The sequence below is a fragment of the Corvus hawaiiensis genome, chromosome 7, assembly GCF_020740725.1.
Source record: "Corvus hawaiiensis isolate bCorHaw1 chromosome 7, bCorHaw1.pri.cur, whole genome shotgun sequence".
NCBI classification, from domain to species: domain Eukaryota; kingdom Metazoa; phylum Chordata; class Aves; order Passeriformes; family Corvidae; genus Corvus; species Corvus hawaiiensis.
The window spans coordinates 526,989-546,626 of NC_063219.1; the positions used below are offsets into that span (position 1 = coordinate 526,989).

At 56.7% G+C, this 19,638-nt stretch overlaps 1 protein-coding gene across 32 annotated transcripts in view; it reads right to left on the minus strand.

Annotated features, from left to right (window-relative positions):
* Positions 1-7,324: 7,324 nt before the first annotated feature.
* The window catches only part of PCBP3 (poly(rC) binding protein 3), a 54,861-nt gene continuing 42,547 nt past the window's right edge, over positions 7,325-19,638 (minus strand). For 17 of the 32 annotated variants that reach the window (XM_048309354.1, XM_048309362.1, XM_048309356.1 and 14 more), the window contains 3 exons: positions 19,134-19,186; positions 16,264-16,433; positions 7,325-7,739 (listed from right to left, as the gene is read on the minus strand). In XM_048309354.1, coding sequence (XP_048165311.1) covers positions 7,694-7,739; positions 16,264-16,433; positions 19,134-19,186 — 269 coding nt within the window. In that variant the 3' untranslated portion in view covers positions 7,325-7,693. Of the gene's footprint in view, positions 7,740-13,660; positions 14,576-16,263; positions 16,434-19,133; positions 19,187-19,638 lie in introns of those variants that run through there. The other 15 variants (XM_048309360.1, XM_048309359.1, XM_048309357.1 and 12 more) reach the window with 3 other exon arrangements.

The following is a 19,638-nucleotide window of genomic DNA, read 5'->3' on the forward strand; positions in this document are numbered from 1 at the left end:
GGCTCAGCCTGCTCGCTGGGGCTGGGGGCTTGGGGCACCTGACAGCGCTCTCCTCTCAGCTCCTGGGCCAAGGAGGCTGGGCCAGGGGGACAGGCATTCCCATCATGTCCCAACCTGCACGAGAGCTGGTCTGGGTTGTCCCATGGGAGTCCCCACCACACAGCAGAGCTGAAGCTGTCCCAGGCACAGGGGCACCATGGAGGCACAACATTTTCAGAGAAGCGCTTTCTTCCCTGACTTTCAGGGCTTTCTGCTCAAAACAGGAGAGCCTTGTTCCTGAGGAGAAACCCACAGCAACACCCCAGACTGGGAACAACCCTTCTCGCCAGGGCCGTGCTCAGAGCAGTGAGCCAGGAACAGGGTCAAAGCTGTCAAGGCCAGGAGGTAAAGCAGGAGCACTTAGGGATATCTAGAGATGAGCATCTTCCCACTCTGTAAGATGGCAGGAAAGCCTGAGGACCTCTACAGCAAGGCACCCCAAGGTGGTATTGACCATCTGCTCTTTATGGCCAGAACTGGAGACAGTCCTGGAGAAGTCCCAGGTCCTGCTAAACCCCCCATCACAGTGGGAGCATTAACTGCTATGGGGGGGAGAGGTGAAATCTCTGAGGACTGACCCCCATACAGCTGCAGCTGTAACTTGCCCCCAAAAGCACAGGTGGGCCCCAAAAGCTGTCATTAAATAAAAAGTCGATGGCTCCAAAGAGCAAAGAGGCGACAGCACAAACCCATCTGGCACAAACTGTTTACACCCAGGCTGGTGGCACGAAGGCAGCAGAGACCTGGCACGCTGTGGGACCATGCAGGGCTGCTGCCACCTCTGTCACCCTGCCTGTCATCTGACAGCAGCTTTGTGTGGATGCTCAGCAGGAAATGTTGCAGGTTTGGTTGTTGAAGGTGTCCCAAGTTGAGACAACTCAAAAGAACCCAGAAGCTCCACCGATGACAAGTTACAACAGTGGAGGAGCCTGTCCACTCTGTCGAGGCAAATGCATCAAATAATGACTCTGGATAAACAGCATCCAAAACCAGTGGAAAATAATCTGCAGACTGCACTGAACTGAAACCTCGTGAACCCAAAAATCTGTGCACCCTTTTTCCGCTCCAACGCGGATTTACAGAATCACAGAATAAGCTGAGTTGGAAGGGACTGTCAAGGATCACCGAGTGCAACGCACCGCCCCGGCACTGCGGTGTGTGGGCTCTGCTGCACAGGTGGCACCAGGAGATGAGGACGCTGCAAGGCAAATTTTCACAACATCTCAAACCTACAGAAGATGCTCTCCCAGAGAACAAGCATGCCCAGAGACAAGTCCTGCTGCCTGACACTTCATGGGGATCAGACCTGATCTGGCTTTCCAACACACCTCCTCAGGCTCCCACAAGGGAACTGCTGTCCTGGGATTTTGAAAACCAGCCAGCAGCTTCCAGAAAGGGGTTTCTGGGAAGGGACCTGTCTTCATGCATCAGCTCAGCAGAGTAATTTCCTCTTAGCTTTCTCTCTTCCCTTCCCTCACAGGGGATTATCCCAAGCAGAAGAAGAGCCGACCTCCCGCTCCCTGCGGGCAGGGAAAAGCAAACCCATCTCAGGAGCAGCTCCACAGAGCTGGAGCAAGCTGGAGGCCAGCTGGCTGTGTCAGCAAAGACTTAATGATCGTGGTATGGCCTGTGCAAGGCGCCTGCTGACCGAACGAGGCTCCGAGCAGCTGCAGCCTGTCAGGCCCCGTGTGCCCTGGGGAACTCCTCCCACCCCGCTGGGGACCCCAATCCCTGCCTGGAACTCCGCCTGGCCGCCCCAGGGCTGTCATCAGGAGCGATGTCCCAGGAGCATCTGACCAGACCGCTGGATTGGGGCCGTGTCCAGCGTCTTCAATCATTGTCTTTTCCAGGTCTGTGGTGCTAAACCACGGCCAGCAGTGTCCCCAGGACATTGAACAGCCATTTCCTTGGAAAAGTCTGGGCTAGTTTTGCAGGGAAAAACCCCCATTCCCAAGTCACTGGGACTAGCAGCACGCCATCGTGTCTCAAAATCCAAGGACACGTGCCTGTGAAGGACATCCCCTTTCCCTTCCTCTTCAGATGAGGCCAGGGAAATGGAGCCCTTTGGCTCTGTCCTCCCCGCAGGAGCAGGAGATCTCCTCCATCTATCAGCCTCCCTCGGGAGTGCCATGAAGACGGGCAAGGGAAGTGCCGAAGTTCCCCAGGGAATGGGTGTTCCCCTTCCCCAATCTCAGCCCACAGCACCGCAATAAACTTCCAGTCCAATTCCAGGCCAGCCTGGGTGCTGGGGGGGAAAAAACCAAAGTGCACTTGGGACAGAATTTTTGCTTTTTCTTCTCCCAGAGACTGAGAAAATAACGAGTTTGCTCTGTTTTTCTGATATTAACTCTTTGGTGTAACCTTTTCGTCCCTTTAATCAAATCCACTTGGAAATGGAAAATTGTGCTTTCATAGGAAATATGGAAAGGAGCTCAAATTAATTCCCATGGGAAAAGCCAGGAGTGAACCTGGTGCCTTAAGAGGCCTCCTAGACACGGACTGGACAGAAGTAAAAGAATAAAGGCAGGTATTTATTTGAAAGGCCTTCAAAGGTACCCCCTGGGGGCCAGAGGCTACTGCCGAGATGGACCCCAAGATGGACAACAAGTCACGAGTTCTTCACACTTTTATAGGTTTTGTTCATTTACATATCAGGGTTAATTCTCCAATTAAAGCTTCAGTTCAATGATGTAATTTCCCCTCCGCTTGCCCCCCTTAGAAGCTCTTTGGTTTACACTTTTTGGGCGTAGGATGGTCTGGGTGACATTGGAGAGCAGGCCCGAAGAGGCTTTGTTATGACGCGAGAGAGCAGAAACCAACAGGCCACAAGAAACTTCAGAGTCACACACTAAGCAGTACAGGATTTGAAAAACACAAAGGTCAAGATCTAAGGCATCAAACCCATCAGCACACACAGAACCAAAGGGTGCTTTGGAAAGCAGGGAAGGGCCGAGTGCCAGGTTGCAGCTGGGGCTACTTTGTCCTCTGACATGGTGCCGGGAAATGCCACAGTTAGGGAGCACTGAAATGTCCCTGGTTGTAACCACACCAGGCCCCTGCCAGCTGCCTGCACCATCTTTGTCACCTTCCCCCCACTCCTGGGGACGTGGGCATCTAGTGATGGAAATGTTTGGGACAGTGGATGTTTCCCTGTGCCTGGTTACCGAGGGCTGCACCTCCCTGAGGTGTCCTCCCCACCTCCTGCCACAGGAGCAGCCGTGGTGCGAGCCCAGTGCTGCACCAACCACAAACCCCACTGGAAAGAATGTGGCTTGTGGTGCTTCTGCACATGATACTTTCAGCTTCCCACAGGGGATCTCTGCAGGAGGAGGCAGCAGAGAAACCCCTCTGAGCAGGAAAACACCACCTCTCCCAGAGGGACCTTGGGAGAATCCCACCGTGGTGCAGAGCGGGCCTAGGCAGAGCCAGAGGAGGGTCTGGCATCCAGCCACCTGCAAAAACACCCAGTGGAAGAGGCAGCCCATCTTCCAAACCCCTCGGTTTTCTGACGAAGCAGCCTCTTGGCACCTTTCCTTGCCAAGGGCCTGAAGCCACCCCGGAAGACGCAGCCCAGCTGGGACCTGGTGCTTCTCCGAACCGCTGACCCGGCACGAACTTCCCTGCTCTGCTGCTTGCCAGCTGCGTCCGAGCTGGCCGGGGGGAGCCTTCCCTCCCCTCCAGCACCGTTTGGGGATACACTCTTCCCTTCCCAAGCCACCTCAGGGGGTCACCGCCATTCCAACAGGGATTCCCAGCTCCCATCCATCCAGCACACACAGGGTGTGAGCGTCCCCCTCCACCCCACCCTGCAGACCCCTTCCATGCTGGCACGGCCAGGACACAGCACAGCTCCAGCAGCAAATCCACATCCCCACACCCAGGATGGTACGTGCTGGGTTAATGTTTTCCCCATTACCTCACACTGGCCTCTGTTCTTATGGAAAAAACCAAACCATCTGGTAATAATATTTCCCTAATAGCTGTCTGGGTCTGTGGGAAAGCTTGGCTCAGCTTCTTAGGAAAGAAGAGAGGGTCGAATGAGAGGGGAGGTTGCGGATGCGGCGTGGGAGCTGGAGGAGAGGATATAACGCTTTCAGGATCCTTTTCCTGGGCCACCCCAGCGCTTGCAGGGATCCTTGACTCGCAGGGGAGCCACGAGATGCCAGGACGTCACATATTTGGGATACCAGGAAGGGCCTCCCCACACTCTCCTGGTGAAAGAGCCCCACTCTCTTCCTCTGTCCCAGAGCAGAGGCTTGAAGGCAGGCAGCAAAATTCACTGCCAGGGCTTCCCCCCCGCCTCCATTTTACACTCAGAACATAGAAACAGCCCAAAGAGTGGGGTTTGGGGAGTTGGGAGCATCGTGGTTTGGGAACAAAGCTGGCCCAACTGAGGAACATCAGCAGCACCTGCACTGTCTTCCTGCTCCTGGAGAAAAGGCAGCACCCAGGGACACACCACCTCCAGCCCTGGGCCATCACTGGAGGGACAGGGGACCCCCCTCTCATGGGGCACATCCAGGAAAAACGCGTGGAAAAGCACGCACTAACCCGCCCGGCAGCTGAGCAGGGAGTATTTTCCATGCCTCTGCGATAAAAGGCGCGGCTTGGGCGAGTCCCAGGGAGCGGAGCGTGCCTGCCAGGCTGGGCCCGCGTTCCCTGGGGAAGGCAGCCCCAGGCGCTCGAGGAACAGGCGGGGCAGCCGCCAGGCACGGCCCTGCCTCCAGCGCTGCCACCCAGCCCCGCACTCATCACCCCGCTGCGAAGAGATGAGCTTCGCGGGTTGAAACCCTGCTTTTCCTCTGCCATGGATTGCAGCCCCCCTCTCTGCATCAAACCCCAAAGCCTTGGGAAGGACAAGAAGCGTCTTCCTTGCTGGCTTCCTGGCACAGAGCCAGCCCGATGCCTTCCCATAGTTTTCCACGGGGATGATCCACCCCAACCCAGGAGCTTGCACGTGTCTAGCAGACTCCCAGGGGCTCCCGGTAGCCCCTTCCCAGGCTGTTTCTGCTCCGTTTTTATTAGGCACACATGTTTATACTCGTTACTTTTACCACCCCAGCAGCCGTCCAGGCTCCGGGTGTGGCTGTGCCCTTCCAGAGCAGTCCTGGGATGCAGCAAGGCATGCAGCCCAGCTCCCTCCCCACCAGAGCCAGACCCAGCTGCTGCCTTTTCCTAGAAGGCTAAAACAAATCAGCCACTCTCCCTGGCAGGAATGCCTTCCTAGCCCACTCCAAGCAGTGCCGAGCATCCTCCTTGGATCTTTCATAATGAGGAGCAAACACAAACCATCCAGCCATGGAGAAGGGGGAATGACTTTAAACTGAAAGTAGGCTTTGGTTGGATTTATGGAAGGAATTCTTACCTGTGAGGGTGGGGAGGCCCTGGCCCAGAGCAGCTGTGGTTGCCCCTGGATCCCTGGCAATGTGTAAGGCCAGCTTGGACAGGGCTGGGAGCACCCTGGGCTAGTGGAAGGTGTCCCTGCCCATGGCAGGGGGTGGAATGAGATGGGCTTTAAGGTCCCTTCCAACCAAAAGCAGCCTATGGTTCTATGATTGCTCTCCTGAAGCCTGTTCCCTCTGCTCCATGCAGCAGATCCCAGCTCCAGCCAGGGGAGTCCCAGCAGGGTGTAAAGATAAGCATGTCCCCCCCCACACTGTTTTGTTTTGTTTTAGAGGCACAGCCAAAGGTAAACAGGCTGTTTCAATCTCCACACACTCACCCTCTCAGCAGGAAGCCATGGAGCTGCAGCCAGCACAAAGAGCTGGATGCAATGGACTGGGGTGTGGGGCCTCTGCAGCCTTAAATGCCTTCAGTGGGGCACAGAAGCTTCCTCTTGCAGCTGATGAGTCCTGCAGAGGTTAAGCAGGTGGTTCACATCCCTCTGCATCACACCTCTCCAGCCTGGGCAGGGATTCAAGCCCTGTGCTGGGGTTGGTGGACACAACAACCTTTGGGGGTGTTTGCACACGCAGCCCCACTGACTCCTTCCCTGGGGCTGCTCCCACCCGGGGCTGGCTCTGGGAAAGTCTCCCAGCTCAGCAAAGGCCATGGAAGGTGCTTCATGGACGGCCCAGGGCTTGCAAGGAGGTGGGAAAGGAGCCCTGAGCTGTGTTTCCCAGAGCATTGCTCTCAGTCAGTGATGCCCCACTTTGGGAGGGTCCCCATGGCACTGCTGCTCTGGGAGCGGGATGGGAACAGCAACAGAGGCTTTTCTCCAAGTGAAAGTGTTCAGCCAATTCTTGGGCAGGAGAAACCCAGAAAACCTGGTTTTTAGTCAAAAGTGGGTGCCAGGCCTGGAGCTGTATGCTGTGGTTGGGTTTGTGGCTTGTCAGGGAGCAGGGCTGGGCACTGCAGCCAAGGGCATGACAGGGGTGGCACAAACAAGGGGAGGACGACTTCCAGGTTCCATAGAGATTTGGGGCTGCTGCTCCCTGGGGAGCAGGTTGAGCAAGGGTGAAGAGAAGGGTGAACTGCCCTGCCTGCCTGCCTTTGCAGGGCCAAACGGGAGCAGGGGTGATGTTCACTTGGCAAATATAATTCCAAAAGGAGAAAAAGGTCAATACAGCATTTTTGCCTTTGTTTCCACATAGGGCAGAGGTCTGGGCAGGCAGTGCTGGCCTCTCCTGGATGTGTGTCAAGCCCAGGGCTGGATGGGCTGGAGATGGAGACCCTCACTGCATGAGGGCAACATGCAGAGCTTGGGCAGTGCTCTGGCTTCTCTTCTCGAGCAGAAAGGAAGCATCCCAGAGAAAAACCATGCCCCAGTGTGTCCAAAAATAGCACCAGGGCTGCTCCAAGGTCCAGCAGGGCTGGCACGTGGTGGGCTGCTGAGAGCTGCCATTGCGTGGGGCTGGATGGGGAGCCTGTATCCCATCCGGATGGCTGGCAGCCCCTGGATTGCTGGGCTGCTCCCTGGGCCCGGCAGTGACTCAGACTTGCTATAAACACGTCTCCCAACGGATAATGAATCCCGGTCGTCGCCGCCTTTCGGGAACGCTCTGGATTCTCTTTGCAGTGCTCCCCCTGTCCCGTTCCCCCTCCCTCCTGGCAGCCCTGCTCCCATGTGGGATCATTTCCTGACGCTGAGTGGAGCCAGGGCTCTGAGGCCCGTTTTCCAAGCCACGGATTGCTTCATGGGCTGAGTTTCCCCATTAACCATTCTGGGGGCACCGAGGCTTTTGTGCGACTGGGGCACCCCCAGCACCCTGCCCCTCTCCCTGTGGATGCCCCACTGCCCAAACCACGGCTCCCCAGCCTCATCCCGCTCACCACGGAGGGCACGTCAAGCAACAAAAGCTTTATTGCAATGACACAGATAAGCCACAAAATACATTGCAAAGCGGCAGGGGCGTGAGGGGCGATGAGGAAGCGCAGAGAGGGGCGGTGGGAAGCGCTGGCTCGTAGTGGGTACCGCCGCACGCTGGCTGCAAGCTGCTGTCCTCCTGAGAGCTGCTTCCCCAGCCCCCTGAGCCCGCTGCTGCCCCGTGCCCTGGCTGAGGAGCGGGGTCTGGGCAGCCACGGGCAGGGGGGTTCGGGCAGTTGGCCCCAAGGGCGCCATGAAGGAGCGGGAGAAGCTTGCGGGAAGCCGGCAGCATCTTCGGAGGGGGCTCAAGCATCAGCCACTGGCACCACGTCGGCTGCGGCGTTCTGGTCAGGCGGTGAAGGTGTTCCTCCCATGGGGGTCAGGGTCTGCAGAGCTGGGGGGCAAGCAAGGGAGATGGTCAGGGCCCAGCCAAGGCTCCAGCACCGGTGCCTCCTGGCCTCTTGGGCTATGCGAACGTGAGGCTGCCACAACACCCCGAGCAATCTCCAGCGCGATACTGAAATCACCCACACCCCAAAAGCCAAGCTGGAGGAGCCATGCCCACATGGAGCTCTGCTACACCACAACAAATCTCCTTTTTTTTTCATGGGAGCTCACACCAAAACACATCTAGCGTGAGCTGGGCTGCCAGGTGAGCCCGGGCGGTTGCCCGGTGTGCTGTGTTTGCCTCATGGGCTCTCACCGAGGGCTGAGAGCAGCTTTTTGGCAGCTCCAGAGAAGCCATCTGAGCACACTGAGGCTGTTTCTGGGCTGAGGATCTGCCCTTTCTCTGCCCTACAAACCCATGGTTGCGGGGATGGTGACTGCGGAGAGCTGGTTCTGCTGGACCCCATCAGCAAGATTTGGGGGTGATGGGCAAGGGCACTGCTGTGCTGGGGGTGATGGGCAGCTGAGAGAGGAGCACTGGGGAAGGACACACATCCCCGCACAACCGCTGCCCGGTGCTGCACTGCACCACCCTGTGCCTCTGGAAATCACCGCGTTTCAGCCCGAAATATGCAGAGCGGAGATCTACTTGCGGCAAGAATAAATTTTAGTCTGCAACTGAAAATTTGTTTTAAGCACAGAGATGGCGGTTTCTCTGGTGTGTTGGGTTTGCTTTTCCACTGGCTTTTTACTGACAGTGCCTCTGCAGCGCTCCTGTAAGAGATTCGGGAGCACGGCTGCGTGCTTGGTAGCATACAGCATCATCCCTTGGGAAAACCACAGCAGCAGCTGCAGCAGCAGCCTCAGGTTACATCACTGCAATGTCCTCCCACCAAAAAAACCCCCACACCACTAATTGACTGCTTTTGGGTGAGCACATCATGGCCTGCTGCCCTTTGCACTTGGGAAATCCTGTTGGATATCTGTGGTGGTTTGATCCCAAGCTGTGCACGCAGTCCTGAGTTCCGGAGTGATGCTGCCCCATCCCTCTGTGCTCTGTGTGCCTGGCCATGCTGGCTGCTGGCCCATCACCACCGTGCTCGCATTCCACAGAGCACCCTGGCCGTGCCCACGCTCCCACGAGGCATCCTGTGCCACGCAGTCCCATCAGACACAACCAAACCCAGAGACACTCCAGAGCCAAGCGCTGCTCATCCCCTGTTTGATCCAGACACAAACGCTCTCAGAGAGGGACAAATAGTGACACTGCCTGCAGGGAACCAGGACACAGCGTTCCATGTGTGCTTCAAATATTCCAGTCCTCATGCACATCCCGGCCTATCCTTTCGGGATCAAAGCAGTTCCTTCTGGGAACAGCACGTGTGTTTTCAATCAGCCAGAGGCTGCGGTTCAGCGTGAGGCTCAGACCCGAAACCTCCTCCCGCTGCTCCATCCTCGTCCCCATCTCCTGGCTGGTTTTGTTCCCCATGTGCAGGGCGGACTTGATCATCATTTCTGGGAAGAGACATCACTGCGGTTAAACACGAATGTGGGAATCCAGAGCCAGCCTGGCTTTGCACTTGGCTGGATTCGGTCTGTGGGATGCTTTCGGAGCGATCCGGAGTCTCATCTTCCTCTTTGCAGGACAAGGGTGCTGGGGCAGAGTGGGAGGAGGGCCGCACATCTGGAGGGGAGAGAGTTGCACATCTGGTACATTCAGTACTTCCTAAAAGTCACTGCCACGTTCCCCTTTGGCCGGGGGCCTGGGGCTCGCTGCACTGCACAGCGGAGCAGGATCAGGATCCGCAGCTGCATTCTTTTTGAAGGGAGAGCAAAAATATCCCTCTCAGCAGAGCCCCGGCTCCCTGTAACATCCAGCATGGGAGCGGGGGCATTGCACGGAGGCCGTGACCTTTCTGCAGTCATTCCGCCAGCTGCAGAGGCTCCTGCTGCCAGCCAAGGCACAGAGCAGCCAGCTTGGGAATGCCTCCCTGGGGACCACAGGGATGGAGACCCCTGGGACCTCTCCAGCAAAACCTTGTCCTTTTGTCAGCCCGATTGGGCTTGGGCCAGCATAAGGGGGTGGCTTGTGCCACCCGTGGCCAAGGAGATGCTCGCCACACATCCTTGCCCGTGTGGGCTGGGCTGGCTCCACGCAGGTCCCAGCACTGACGGGACCCTTCCTGCAGAGGCACGCGGTGCTGGATGTCACCCGCTCGCTGGATGTCACCGCCCGCCACCAGTGTCAGAGACACGCACACAAAAGCCCAGTCCCTTTCCAGCAGCGCGGGATGTCCTCTGCACGCAGCTGGAGCAGCGGCTGGAACATCCCAGGGCTGCCCGCGTCCCGGCTGGAGCAGGATCCATGAAAAGCTGGGCAATGGGGACATCTAGTGACCAGCCGGAGGCGCCCAGGGCTGGCGAGCGGGTACCCCCCGGGCTGGGGGCTGCAGGGCTGGGGAGATGCCGTCCATCCCTGCGGCCAAGGAGAAGAGGAGATTAAGCATTCATCCCTGCCACACCACGCCGAGATCCCCCAGAAACTCTACCTCGGCCGGCACCGGAGGCAGGAAATTACCCTTGCTAATGGAGGATAAGCTGGGAATTAGCATAATTAAAAGTGACTAGCGTGGATACATAACAACCCCCGGAACAACAGCTCAAAGAGAGTATGAAATCTAAAGAGCCTCCCCGGTGAAAGTCACTTTCCCTTAGGGGAAATGGTCTATTTTTTTCAGTCTTATTTTGTACTAGATTTGCAAATAGAGTCATGGGGAAAAAAATACAGAACAATACTCCAAACAATTTTGGGAGCACGACAAGGATATGCAGGGGGAGTGGGGACCTTCAGCTGAGGCCAAGGGGCTGAGCACAGACCTCAACTGGCTCCTCTCTGATGGAGACCCCCCACACTCCAGGGGCAGGGGGAGGCATTGGACCAATACTTTCCAGTCAAAGTCAAAATTTCCCCCTAAATAACTCATTCCAGAAATGTTGAATCATTCTGACTGGATAACATGCATTGTTTTGGGAGAGAAAAGCAATGTATTAAAGCTATTCTGTTGATTAACTGGGACATTCACCTAGTATTGAATATTCACCCCAATATTAGAGATTTTTCCCAGTGGCGTGGCTGTGGATGCATCATCAGAGTATTTTAAGTTCACCCAAAATGGAAACCCAAGACAAACCTATCACAAATCAAAGCAAAACACTGAAGCTCCTTCCAAAGAAAACAGCAAATCTCCTTTTGAGTCATCCCAAAGAAATCAAAGCTGAGTTTGAAACATTCCTTGCGATTTTGTTGTTACCCTTGTTGTCATCAACATGCTCCCAGGGGATGCTGCAATGGTTTCAACACCTCTGTCTCCAAACCTCGCTCAAGCCCAGATGATGGATAAGCTGATTCCCAAATAACACTGCAGTTTCATCCTTTTTTTTTTTTTTTTTTTTTAAATTTGCAAAATAACCTTGGCAATGTGACCCCAAAGAAAAGTTGCAAAGTCAAAGGGAATGCCAGAAGGAGGGATGCTTTGGGTTGTCCTGTGCAGGATCAGGAGCTGGACTCGATGATCCTGGTGGATCCCTTCCAGCTGAGGATATTCTGTGATTCTGTGACTGTGCAGAGCTCCTGTGAGGTGACCCAGGTGACTGCTACTGCTTGGACAGTCCCTTGTCCCCCTGGGGCCACATCCAGCATTCCCTGGAGCACTGCCGTGAGCACGGACCCTTGTGGCAGCACAAGCCTTGACACGACGTCTCAGACACCCGCCTGATGCCAGAGCAACGCTCATATCCAGCCTCTTCTCCCTCACCACCGATTCCTGGGGTGCCTTTTCCACAGCCTGGCTGGGTGACGGATGCCTGGGAGCGGGCTGGGATGGGGATGGTAGCCAGAGGGGGGGTGTTACCCGTGGGCTTGCTGGCGTAGGGATGGGTGCAGAGGTATTGCTGCAGTCTGCTCCCCCTCTCCAGCAGCCTCTGAGCTTGGCTGCATCTGGCAGACCCAATCTGGCATTTGCTATTTTGGGCAGCGCTGTCTCAGTGGAGGTGGGGAACGGCACAGGGAGCACACGCAGAGAGCAGAGGAATTCAGGGCAGCCGTGATCTGCAGGCACCGTGCAAAGCCATTTCTGTGTCCAGGACGCCGTCACGCCCCCCGGCCTTCCCCAGGTGTCCGAACCCCACAGCCTTGTCGGCCTGGGATGGATTTCTCAGTCTTGGTCAATGTGATGCTGCTGCTGCTGTGCCTCCAGCACCTCATGAAGAAGGTCTCCTTGTGCTCCAGCTTGTCCGACAGCCCCGTGGAGGAGCTGAGAAGGGCAGGATGGGCTGGCTCCCTCCAGGCACCATCCCTCTCTGAGGGGGCAGCACCCCCCGCTGCCATGGAGGGTGCTGGCAGTGGGATGTGGAGCTTTTGCTGTGGCTCAGCCCCCAGGCCAGCGGGGTGGTTATTTTTGCTGGGTCTCACACACGGATATTTCATTCTTCCAACAGGAAAAACTCTTGGTCTAAAGCAGACTGAGGAACAGGAGAAGACGAGGGGTGCCCCTTGCCCACAGCTGACTCACCACCCTGGCAGGTGGTTCCACGCTTTGCTGGCCAGCCGGTGACTTGGAGGGGGCACCGTTTGGTGCCCGCCTCCCTCCATCCTCAGCATCAGCACAGATACATGGGGAGGTGCCAGCAGAGGCTACTGGCCGCACCTGAGCCCCTCAGCACTCCCCACAGCACCTGTGCTCCTCTGGATGGGGAATCAGGGGATGCTCTGGAGCCTGTGGGGCTGCTGGGCCACCCAAAAGGCACAGCTGAACCCAAAGTGCCAGGGAGAGCAGGGCAAGGGGTTGGAGACAGGCAGCAAAGCACCTTATGGAGGATCTGGCAGCACCTTTAACCACAGAGGCTTGGAATGCTCCAGAGAGCTGAGCATGCACGGGTTTTGGGACACCTGGGCAGAGCAAACCCTGACACTCAGCAGCACCACCTTCACCTTTTCAGGCTCCTGGGCTGTGCTCCCATCCCAGCTGGAGCCCATAACCCCCTGCCCATCATCCTTGGCTCCATGGATGCAGTGGCATCACCTGGGATCCCTGACACAGCCAGCCCCTGTGAGTGCTGAGCCAGCAGGGCTGGTGACACAAGGAGAAGTGGCCCAGCATCCTGGCAGGAGAGGGTGGGAAGCTGCCAGCGGTGCCTGCCAGTACCGAGGGTGGAAGAGAGGGAAAGGCCATGAAGTCTTGGGGCTCACCTGGAAAAACAGTGTATTTCCCCTCTGGGACAGAGCAAAAATGTACTGTGTGGCTGCTTCAGCTGTCTGGGGACATGGTGTATCATGGTCCCCTCATTTGCCATCTGGGACAAGGGACAGTCAGGAATTAACAGACGGAAAACGTACGTTTCCCTGTTGGAGAGGTAGGAGAGAGAAGAAAAGCCTGGAAGGAAAAGGCAGGGCTGAGCAGAGAGGGTCTTGGGGAAGGGTGTGGGGCACAGACATGGCAGATCCGTCCAGACAAGGGGGCAGTGAGAGATGGTGCTTGTCACACCGTAACTTATAAATTAATCTAAGGGAAAACCAAAGGATTATGCAAGCCAAATACTCTCTCTTCGGGAAAAAAAAAAACCAACCAAAAAAACAACCAAACAGAAAGCATGGAATCACTCAGGAAGTGCATCGCTCGTGGGGACCTTCTCTAAAAAAAAAGAAATTTAAAAAAAATTATGATGATGGTGATGAAAAATAATAATAGTAATGGTAGTAGTAAAAATAAAAATACAAATAAAAATAAAAAAGAAATAGTAATGAAGAACTCTTGCATACAACCCCCACCTTCCCTCCAAGCAGTTAAAAAGGTGTGGAAGGATGCAGAGGGAAGGATGGGTCTGGAATTGTCAGGGCGACCCAGGAGAAGAACAGTCGGAGCCCATCGGTACCAGAGCTGCACAGACATTTATTGAACACAAACAACGACAAACACAGCTGGCTCACAGAGCTTCCTGAGCTATCGTCCGTGGGGGATTGCCAAAAGAGTGCTTTCAAAGGCCCCTGGGGGTGTGAATCCCATACAGCTGAGTTCTTCCCACTTCCAGGTGCTCATTAGTTAAAAAAAACGAGCATTTGTGTGTATGTGTGTGTGTGTGTGATTCCCTTAGTTTAGCAGGAAAAAGGGCTTGTCTGGACCATGCCATGTTCCAAGAGAGAAGCCTGCGCTTGGTTTCCGCTTCCCAAATAACACGGGGTGAAAACTACGCCCTTACCCCAAGGGCAGGGGCGTGAGGTGGCAAAGGTGAGCCAGGACAAGCAAGAGGGAGCACCAGAGGAAGGAGGGTGAGAGAAATTAAGTCATCTGAAGCAAGCACAGCTCTGGGTGGCATCACATATGTCCATGGGCTACAGAAAGTACCGCCAATGTCAACTCAAACGTGTAGGTAGCTACGCTAGACTGACACTAGAGACCCCGTCAGCTCCTGGAGTCTCGCCAGTGAGAGAAAAAACCAACACCCCCCTCCCCCCTCCCTCGTCCTCAAAAAGCAGATGAAGAATTTACACTGTAACGCTGAAAACAAGGACCATAACCAAAGAGTTTGGGAGCAGCCTCGGGAGCACAGAGTAAAGAGCTCATAAAGAATCGTTCCGGTGTGTGCATATGCGCGCGTGTGTTTTTATATATATATATATTCGTTAGTAAAGAAAAGAGTATCTGTGGAGGCAAAGGGAAGACGGTAAATGTACAGGCAGTACAGGCTGGGTGGAGTGCCGGTGGCTGGAGAGGGTCGGGTGGTGCGGAGTGGAGGATGGTGGGTGGAAATTAGAGTGCGCCCATTCCAGTGACCTCAGACGTCAGCCTAGAATAGACAGGGGCAGAGAGAGGGGTGGGGGGGAGACAAAAAACAAGCGCTTAATCACCGGAGCAGAAAAGAAAACGAAGACCCTGCGGGGCAGCGCTCCTCTTGCCCACGCCCCGCATAGTCGGGTGGGCAGAGCATCACTGGGCGGCCTGGGGGTCCCCCGTGGAGGGCACGGGGGGCTGCTGGAGCACAGAGCCAGCGCAGTGGCTGGCTGCCTTCCCCTCTCCTCGCTGCGGCCAGGTGCTGGGTGCCCTTTACTGTCACCGTGTCGAGGCAGGGGTGTCACCCACTAGAGGTGCTGGCAGGAGTCATCCCAGAGCACGGCTTCTCTTCCAGCAGCATCCCTCCCACGGGGGACAGGCAGCTGTGCCAGCTCCCCTGGCTGCTTCGTTTTGCTCTGGTTTCGAAACTGTGGGAGAGGCTGAGCCCCATCCTGCCGCCCCAGCAGGTCACCTCCGCACAGGGGCAGCTCAGCCAGCCCTTCCCAGCAACGAAGAGCCGCTTCTTTTTCTTTTCTTTCTCTCTCCTGTCTCGGAGGGGGGGGGGGGGGGGGGGGGGGAATTGGCGAGGATCTGCGGGGAAGCGGCTCAGCCATGCCCGCGGGCGGGGGGCTGGCCCCGTCCCTCACCCGAGCGGGGGGAGAGGTGCCACGGGCATGGGCAGCGGGGGAGCGGGGCGGGATGGGATGGCGGGGGTCTACTGCGGGTCGGGGCTCAGGTGGGTTGGGTGCGGGGAGGAGAAAGCACATACAGACCTCACCGGTGCTGCCAGCCCACACCCCAACAAGCGTCAGAGCCGCCGCCAGCAGCCCCCCGTCCTCGGGGCCCTGCCAGCGGCCTCCGTCCTGCGCGCGTCCGGGGCACCAGTCCTGCCCGGGCGGACGGGCCGGTTCGCGTGGCTCTGCCAGGCAGGTGCAAAGCTACCAGAAAGGTCCTGTATCCCCTTAAACTCGCTGTCCACGAGTCCACAGACACAGGCAAACAGGCACGGCTCGCTGCCTGCACGGAGCGGGGGGTCCCCAGCTCAGCGCTCCAGCCTCCCCTGCCCGCTGCCCTCGCAGGCCGCTGCCGGCCCCCGGCCCCCACGGCACGGGCTGCGTCTCCCCCCAGCCGGCGGCAGCGCTGGGAACCCTTGGCCCCTGCGAGGTCCTGCAGTGCCAAGCTTTTCATGATGATAAGGAAGCAGTCAGGCCGTTCCCATGTCTTGCGTTTATTGGACCGATTGTTTTCACTGAATGGAGGAAAGCCTTTGGGAGGCCTGGAAGCTCGTGGAAGAGGCAGTGAGCGATGCTGGGATCCCAGCAAGCAGGTCCCAAGTGATGCCTCCCTGCCACGGGCTCAGCTCCGTTCCTGTCCCCGTCCCCTGCCTCGTCCACAGGCAAAGACGGCGGCCACTCTGCCCACCCGCGAGCAAAATCCTTGAGCGAGGGTGGCGGGAGGGCAGGGCCTGGCGCGACCCGCGGCCTCTCCGCCAGCAGCGCGGCGGCTCCCGCTCCCCAGCCAAAGCGCCAGCTGGGGGGACATGTCCTGCTGGCGACGTCTGGTCCCCGCTCAGAGGTCTCAGCAAGACACCGTCCATCCCAGCCGGCCTCGGGAAGCCCCTGCTGGCCCCCGGGAGCGCGGGCTGCTCCCAGCGCGCCGGCGGGACGCGATGGGCCGTGGCGGAGGTCGGCGGGGGGGTCTCACCTGGCGTTGATGAGGTACTGCGCAAGGCTGATGTTTGCAGGGGTTCCTGTGATGGTAATTTGGCGCTCCGATGACCCTTCCGTGGCGTTGGCGATTTTGATCTGCGCTCCCGACATCTGCCGAATTTCATTGATTTTGGTCCCTTGGCGTCCGATTATGCAGCCTATTAGCTAGGAAAGAAAGCACGGAGGGAACGTCTGAGAAGCGGCAGCTCTGGCAGTCACCGGCGGGACACGAGCACACCTGGGACAAGAGTGACCTTAATGCTCATGAAAATAGGAGAGGGACAGCCCGGGGTGAATCCCACCTGTGCGTGAGCACCGTCCTCCAAGGACACATCCAGAGACCTGCTCTGCTCTGCTCTGCTCCTTGGGGGGGAGAAGAATCTCCATTATCTGCACAGGGTGCCCAGCATCTCAGAGGGCTTCAAGGAGAGCTCGTTTCAGTAATAATAATTTTCATGATTTAATAAATGGTCAGTGCTTTGCAAGTACTCATCCCCTTGGCAGTCACAGCAAACCCAAAGGTGGTTTGGACACGTTACTAGAAGGAAACAAGCCCACTGCCTTCCCTGGGGACAGGCCAGCCCCAGGAGCCCCCTCATCAGCTGGTGCAGTGACCCCATCCCATATTTCTTCTATCCCACTGGGACACCCTCAGTGCCTCTGCTACCCCCTCTAGCTCTTTGGTGCAATCCAGAGGCCTGCCCGCGGGCACAGGAGAGCCCCACACGGCTGTGGCACCCGCAGGAAAGGTGCACCCTACCCAAAAGCACGTCTTTCACACTCTTGTGAAAAAATCAGAGCCAGCTGGAGGCTTGAATTTCCTCAACTGTTCATCCCTTGAATTTCCTCGATAGTCCTCAGTGGCTTGAACTTCCTCAATGGTCTTTGCTCATTTGTGCATCTCCCTCAAAGCATCTCCAAAGCTTGGTAACACATACAGGGATATCCAGCTTGACCAACACAGGCATGAGGTGCTCTGCACGCCCTTCTTGGCCATCTGAGCTCTTTTCCAAGGGCATTTTACACATGGGATGTTCATCTTGGCAGCTGCTGGATTTCTGCCGTGGTATAAGTGGAGACGATTACTCCTCCAAATATTCCCTGATCCTTTAGTCAGACCATGGGGCTGCCACAGTGGTTTATCCCACATGGCCCTGAATATACACTGGAAGGGTATCCACTGTCTCAGGTTCTGTAGGGGGATGTTCAGCCCATCCTGGTCTTCACAGCACAGAAGTAACTCCGAGATGCTTCAGCAAATGAAAATCTGCTGGGGAGACCTGAGGAACCAAACTGTTTAGGCAGATGCTCAGCTACACCCAAGCTGAACAGAGTTCAAGTTTCTCCTGACAGTCAGAGGAGCAGCAAGACGGGTATCATCAGATTTCCTTCAGCTGCAGCACACCTGCAAGCTACACCACTAAAACATGCCTGGTGACTCTAAAAGGAACCCAAACCTGTCCTCTGCTTCCCGAGAAGGTGGCAGTGGGTGTTTAAAAGCCTTTGAAACAACAGTGGGGAGAGCTAAGGAGGAGTTTTTCAAGATGCAGGTGATGACCTCTAACGCCTCCCAGGTCTGGTGAGAGCTGGGTCTCTGGCGAGTGAATGCTCTGAGTGCTCCTCAGTTCTCAGAGGTCTCCTGGCATCCTTTCCTCCCACGTGAGTCCTTTTGCAAGGGGTCTCTTTCTATTTCTGAAGATGCCTTCATTGCTACGGTCCTCCATGCTCAGCAGACGTGGCTGTTGGAACCTCAGGAGCTCCCTGCAGCCTCCTGGAGAGGGATCCTTGCTGGATGAACAGTTGGAGCAGATCTGGGATCAGTCCCCACTGGCTCCTCTGCAGATCCCTCCTGTAGTGATGTGGCCCAGGGCAAAGCATCTCCAAGGGTTTCAGCCAGCAGGTGCTCAGAGGCTCTTGCACTGCCACGTCTCTCGGGTGGAGAGAGGTCTCGGCAGAGGTGCCTGGCAGCTGCAGTTGGGATCGCTGCCCTTCCCTGGCACTGCCGGCTGCTGGTGAACCGCAGGAAGAGGTAGCAAGAGCTGCCAGACCCCATCCAGAGACTCCTGATGAGGATGGGCTGAAGGTGCTTGTCAGTGATGGAGATGGGAACAGAGACTGGATGTCATCCCCCCGCTTGCCCTCATCATGATTTGAGCACAGAGTGGGTCTTAATCCATTAGAACCAGTCCAGAAGCAAGTGAGGCGCATGGATCCAGGTTCTGGCTGTGTCGTGCTCTCCATCCCACCTCTTCTCTGCTGAGCATCCCTGCCCAGCATGGCTCCAGCCTCCTCCCAGCAAATATCCCAGTCCAACACCCACTTTACCACAAGGCTTCCATCTACCAGACCTCAAAGCTGCCTACCAGCAGCACTAAGATGAGACGCACCCTCTTTCAGACGCTCGTGTGACACTTTGTGGCATCAGAAATGTTATTTACTTACCTCCTCTTCCCCACCACCCCCTGCCCAGCCACTGCCCTTGAGCTGGAACATCATCTCAGACCCGCCACGGCCTGATTAAGCAGTTAAGAGTTTAATCAGGGCCGGCATGGGAGCTCTCTCCCTTTCCCAGTGCTGTCAGCTGGGCATGTTTCATGAGCACTGCGTTCACTTGGAAAGGGAAATGGAGCATTAAGGATTGTACCTAGGGAAGCCACCGACGGGGTAAAGTCCAACGGGCGCGTTGTGCTGCAGGTTGATCCCCAGTGGGCTGCACATGGATGAGGAACACGGGGAAGGGGCATCTCTAAATACGTTTAACAGAGCCAAGTGGCTGCAGCTTATATATAGATATATGTATGTATATATATACATACATGTGTATACACACACGGGCATGCCAAGGAAGCACTTGGATTTACTTACATCATTGGGAATGGTGAGTTCATGAGTACTGGCCGGGGGACTGGCATCCAAACCTGGGCAGACGCAAGGGAACAAGGTTAGAGCTGGCACAGGTGACACGACGGAGCTCCGCTGCTTTCCCGCAACACTGCCAAGGCTGCGTCCTGCTCCGGGCTGGGAGGGGAAGGGGATCACACACTCCGGGACAAGGAGGAGGAAGACGGTCGCTACCTGACTCTGCTGGAGCTGGGTGTCACCTTCCCTGCATCCCACGGGTGCCTCGCTTCCCACCCTTCATCCTCCCACTGGGAATGGCTTCAGAAGAGGGTGCAAGGTTCCAGCATCGCCAAAGAGAGGTGGGTGAAACACCTTCCCACACAGCAGCAGAGAGCATGGGACACCCACCAGCCCCGCAGGAATGCTGTCCATGCACCCTCCAGCCCTCTCTGGATGCAGCAGCACTGAGCTGCTGGGGTGTGACAGCAGCTTGGTGCCCCAAAACCGGTGTCCCCACGGGATCCGGCGG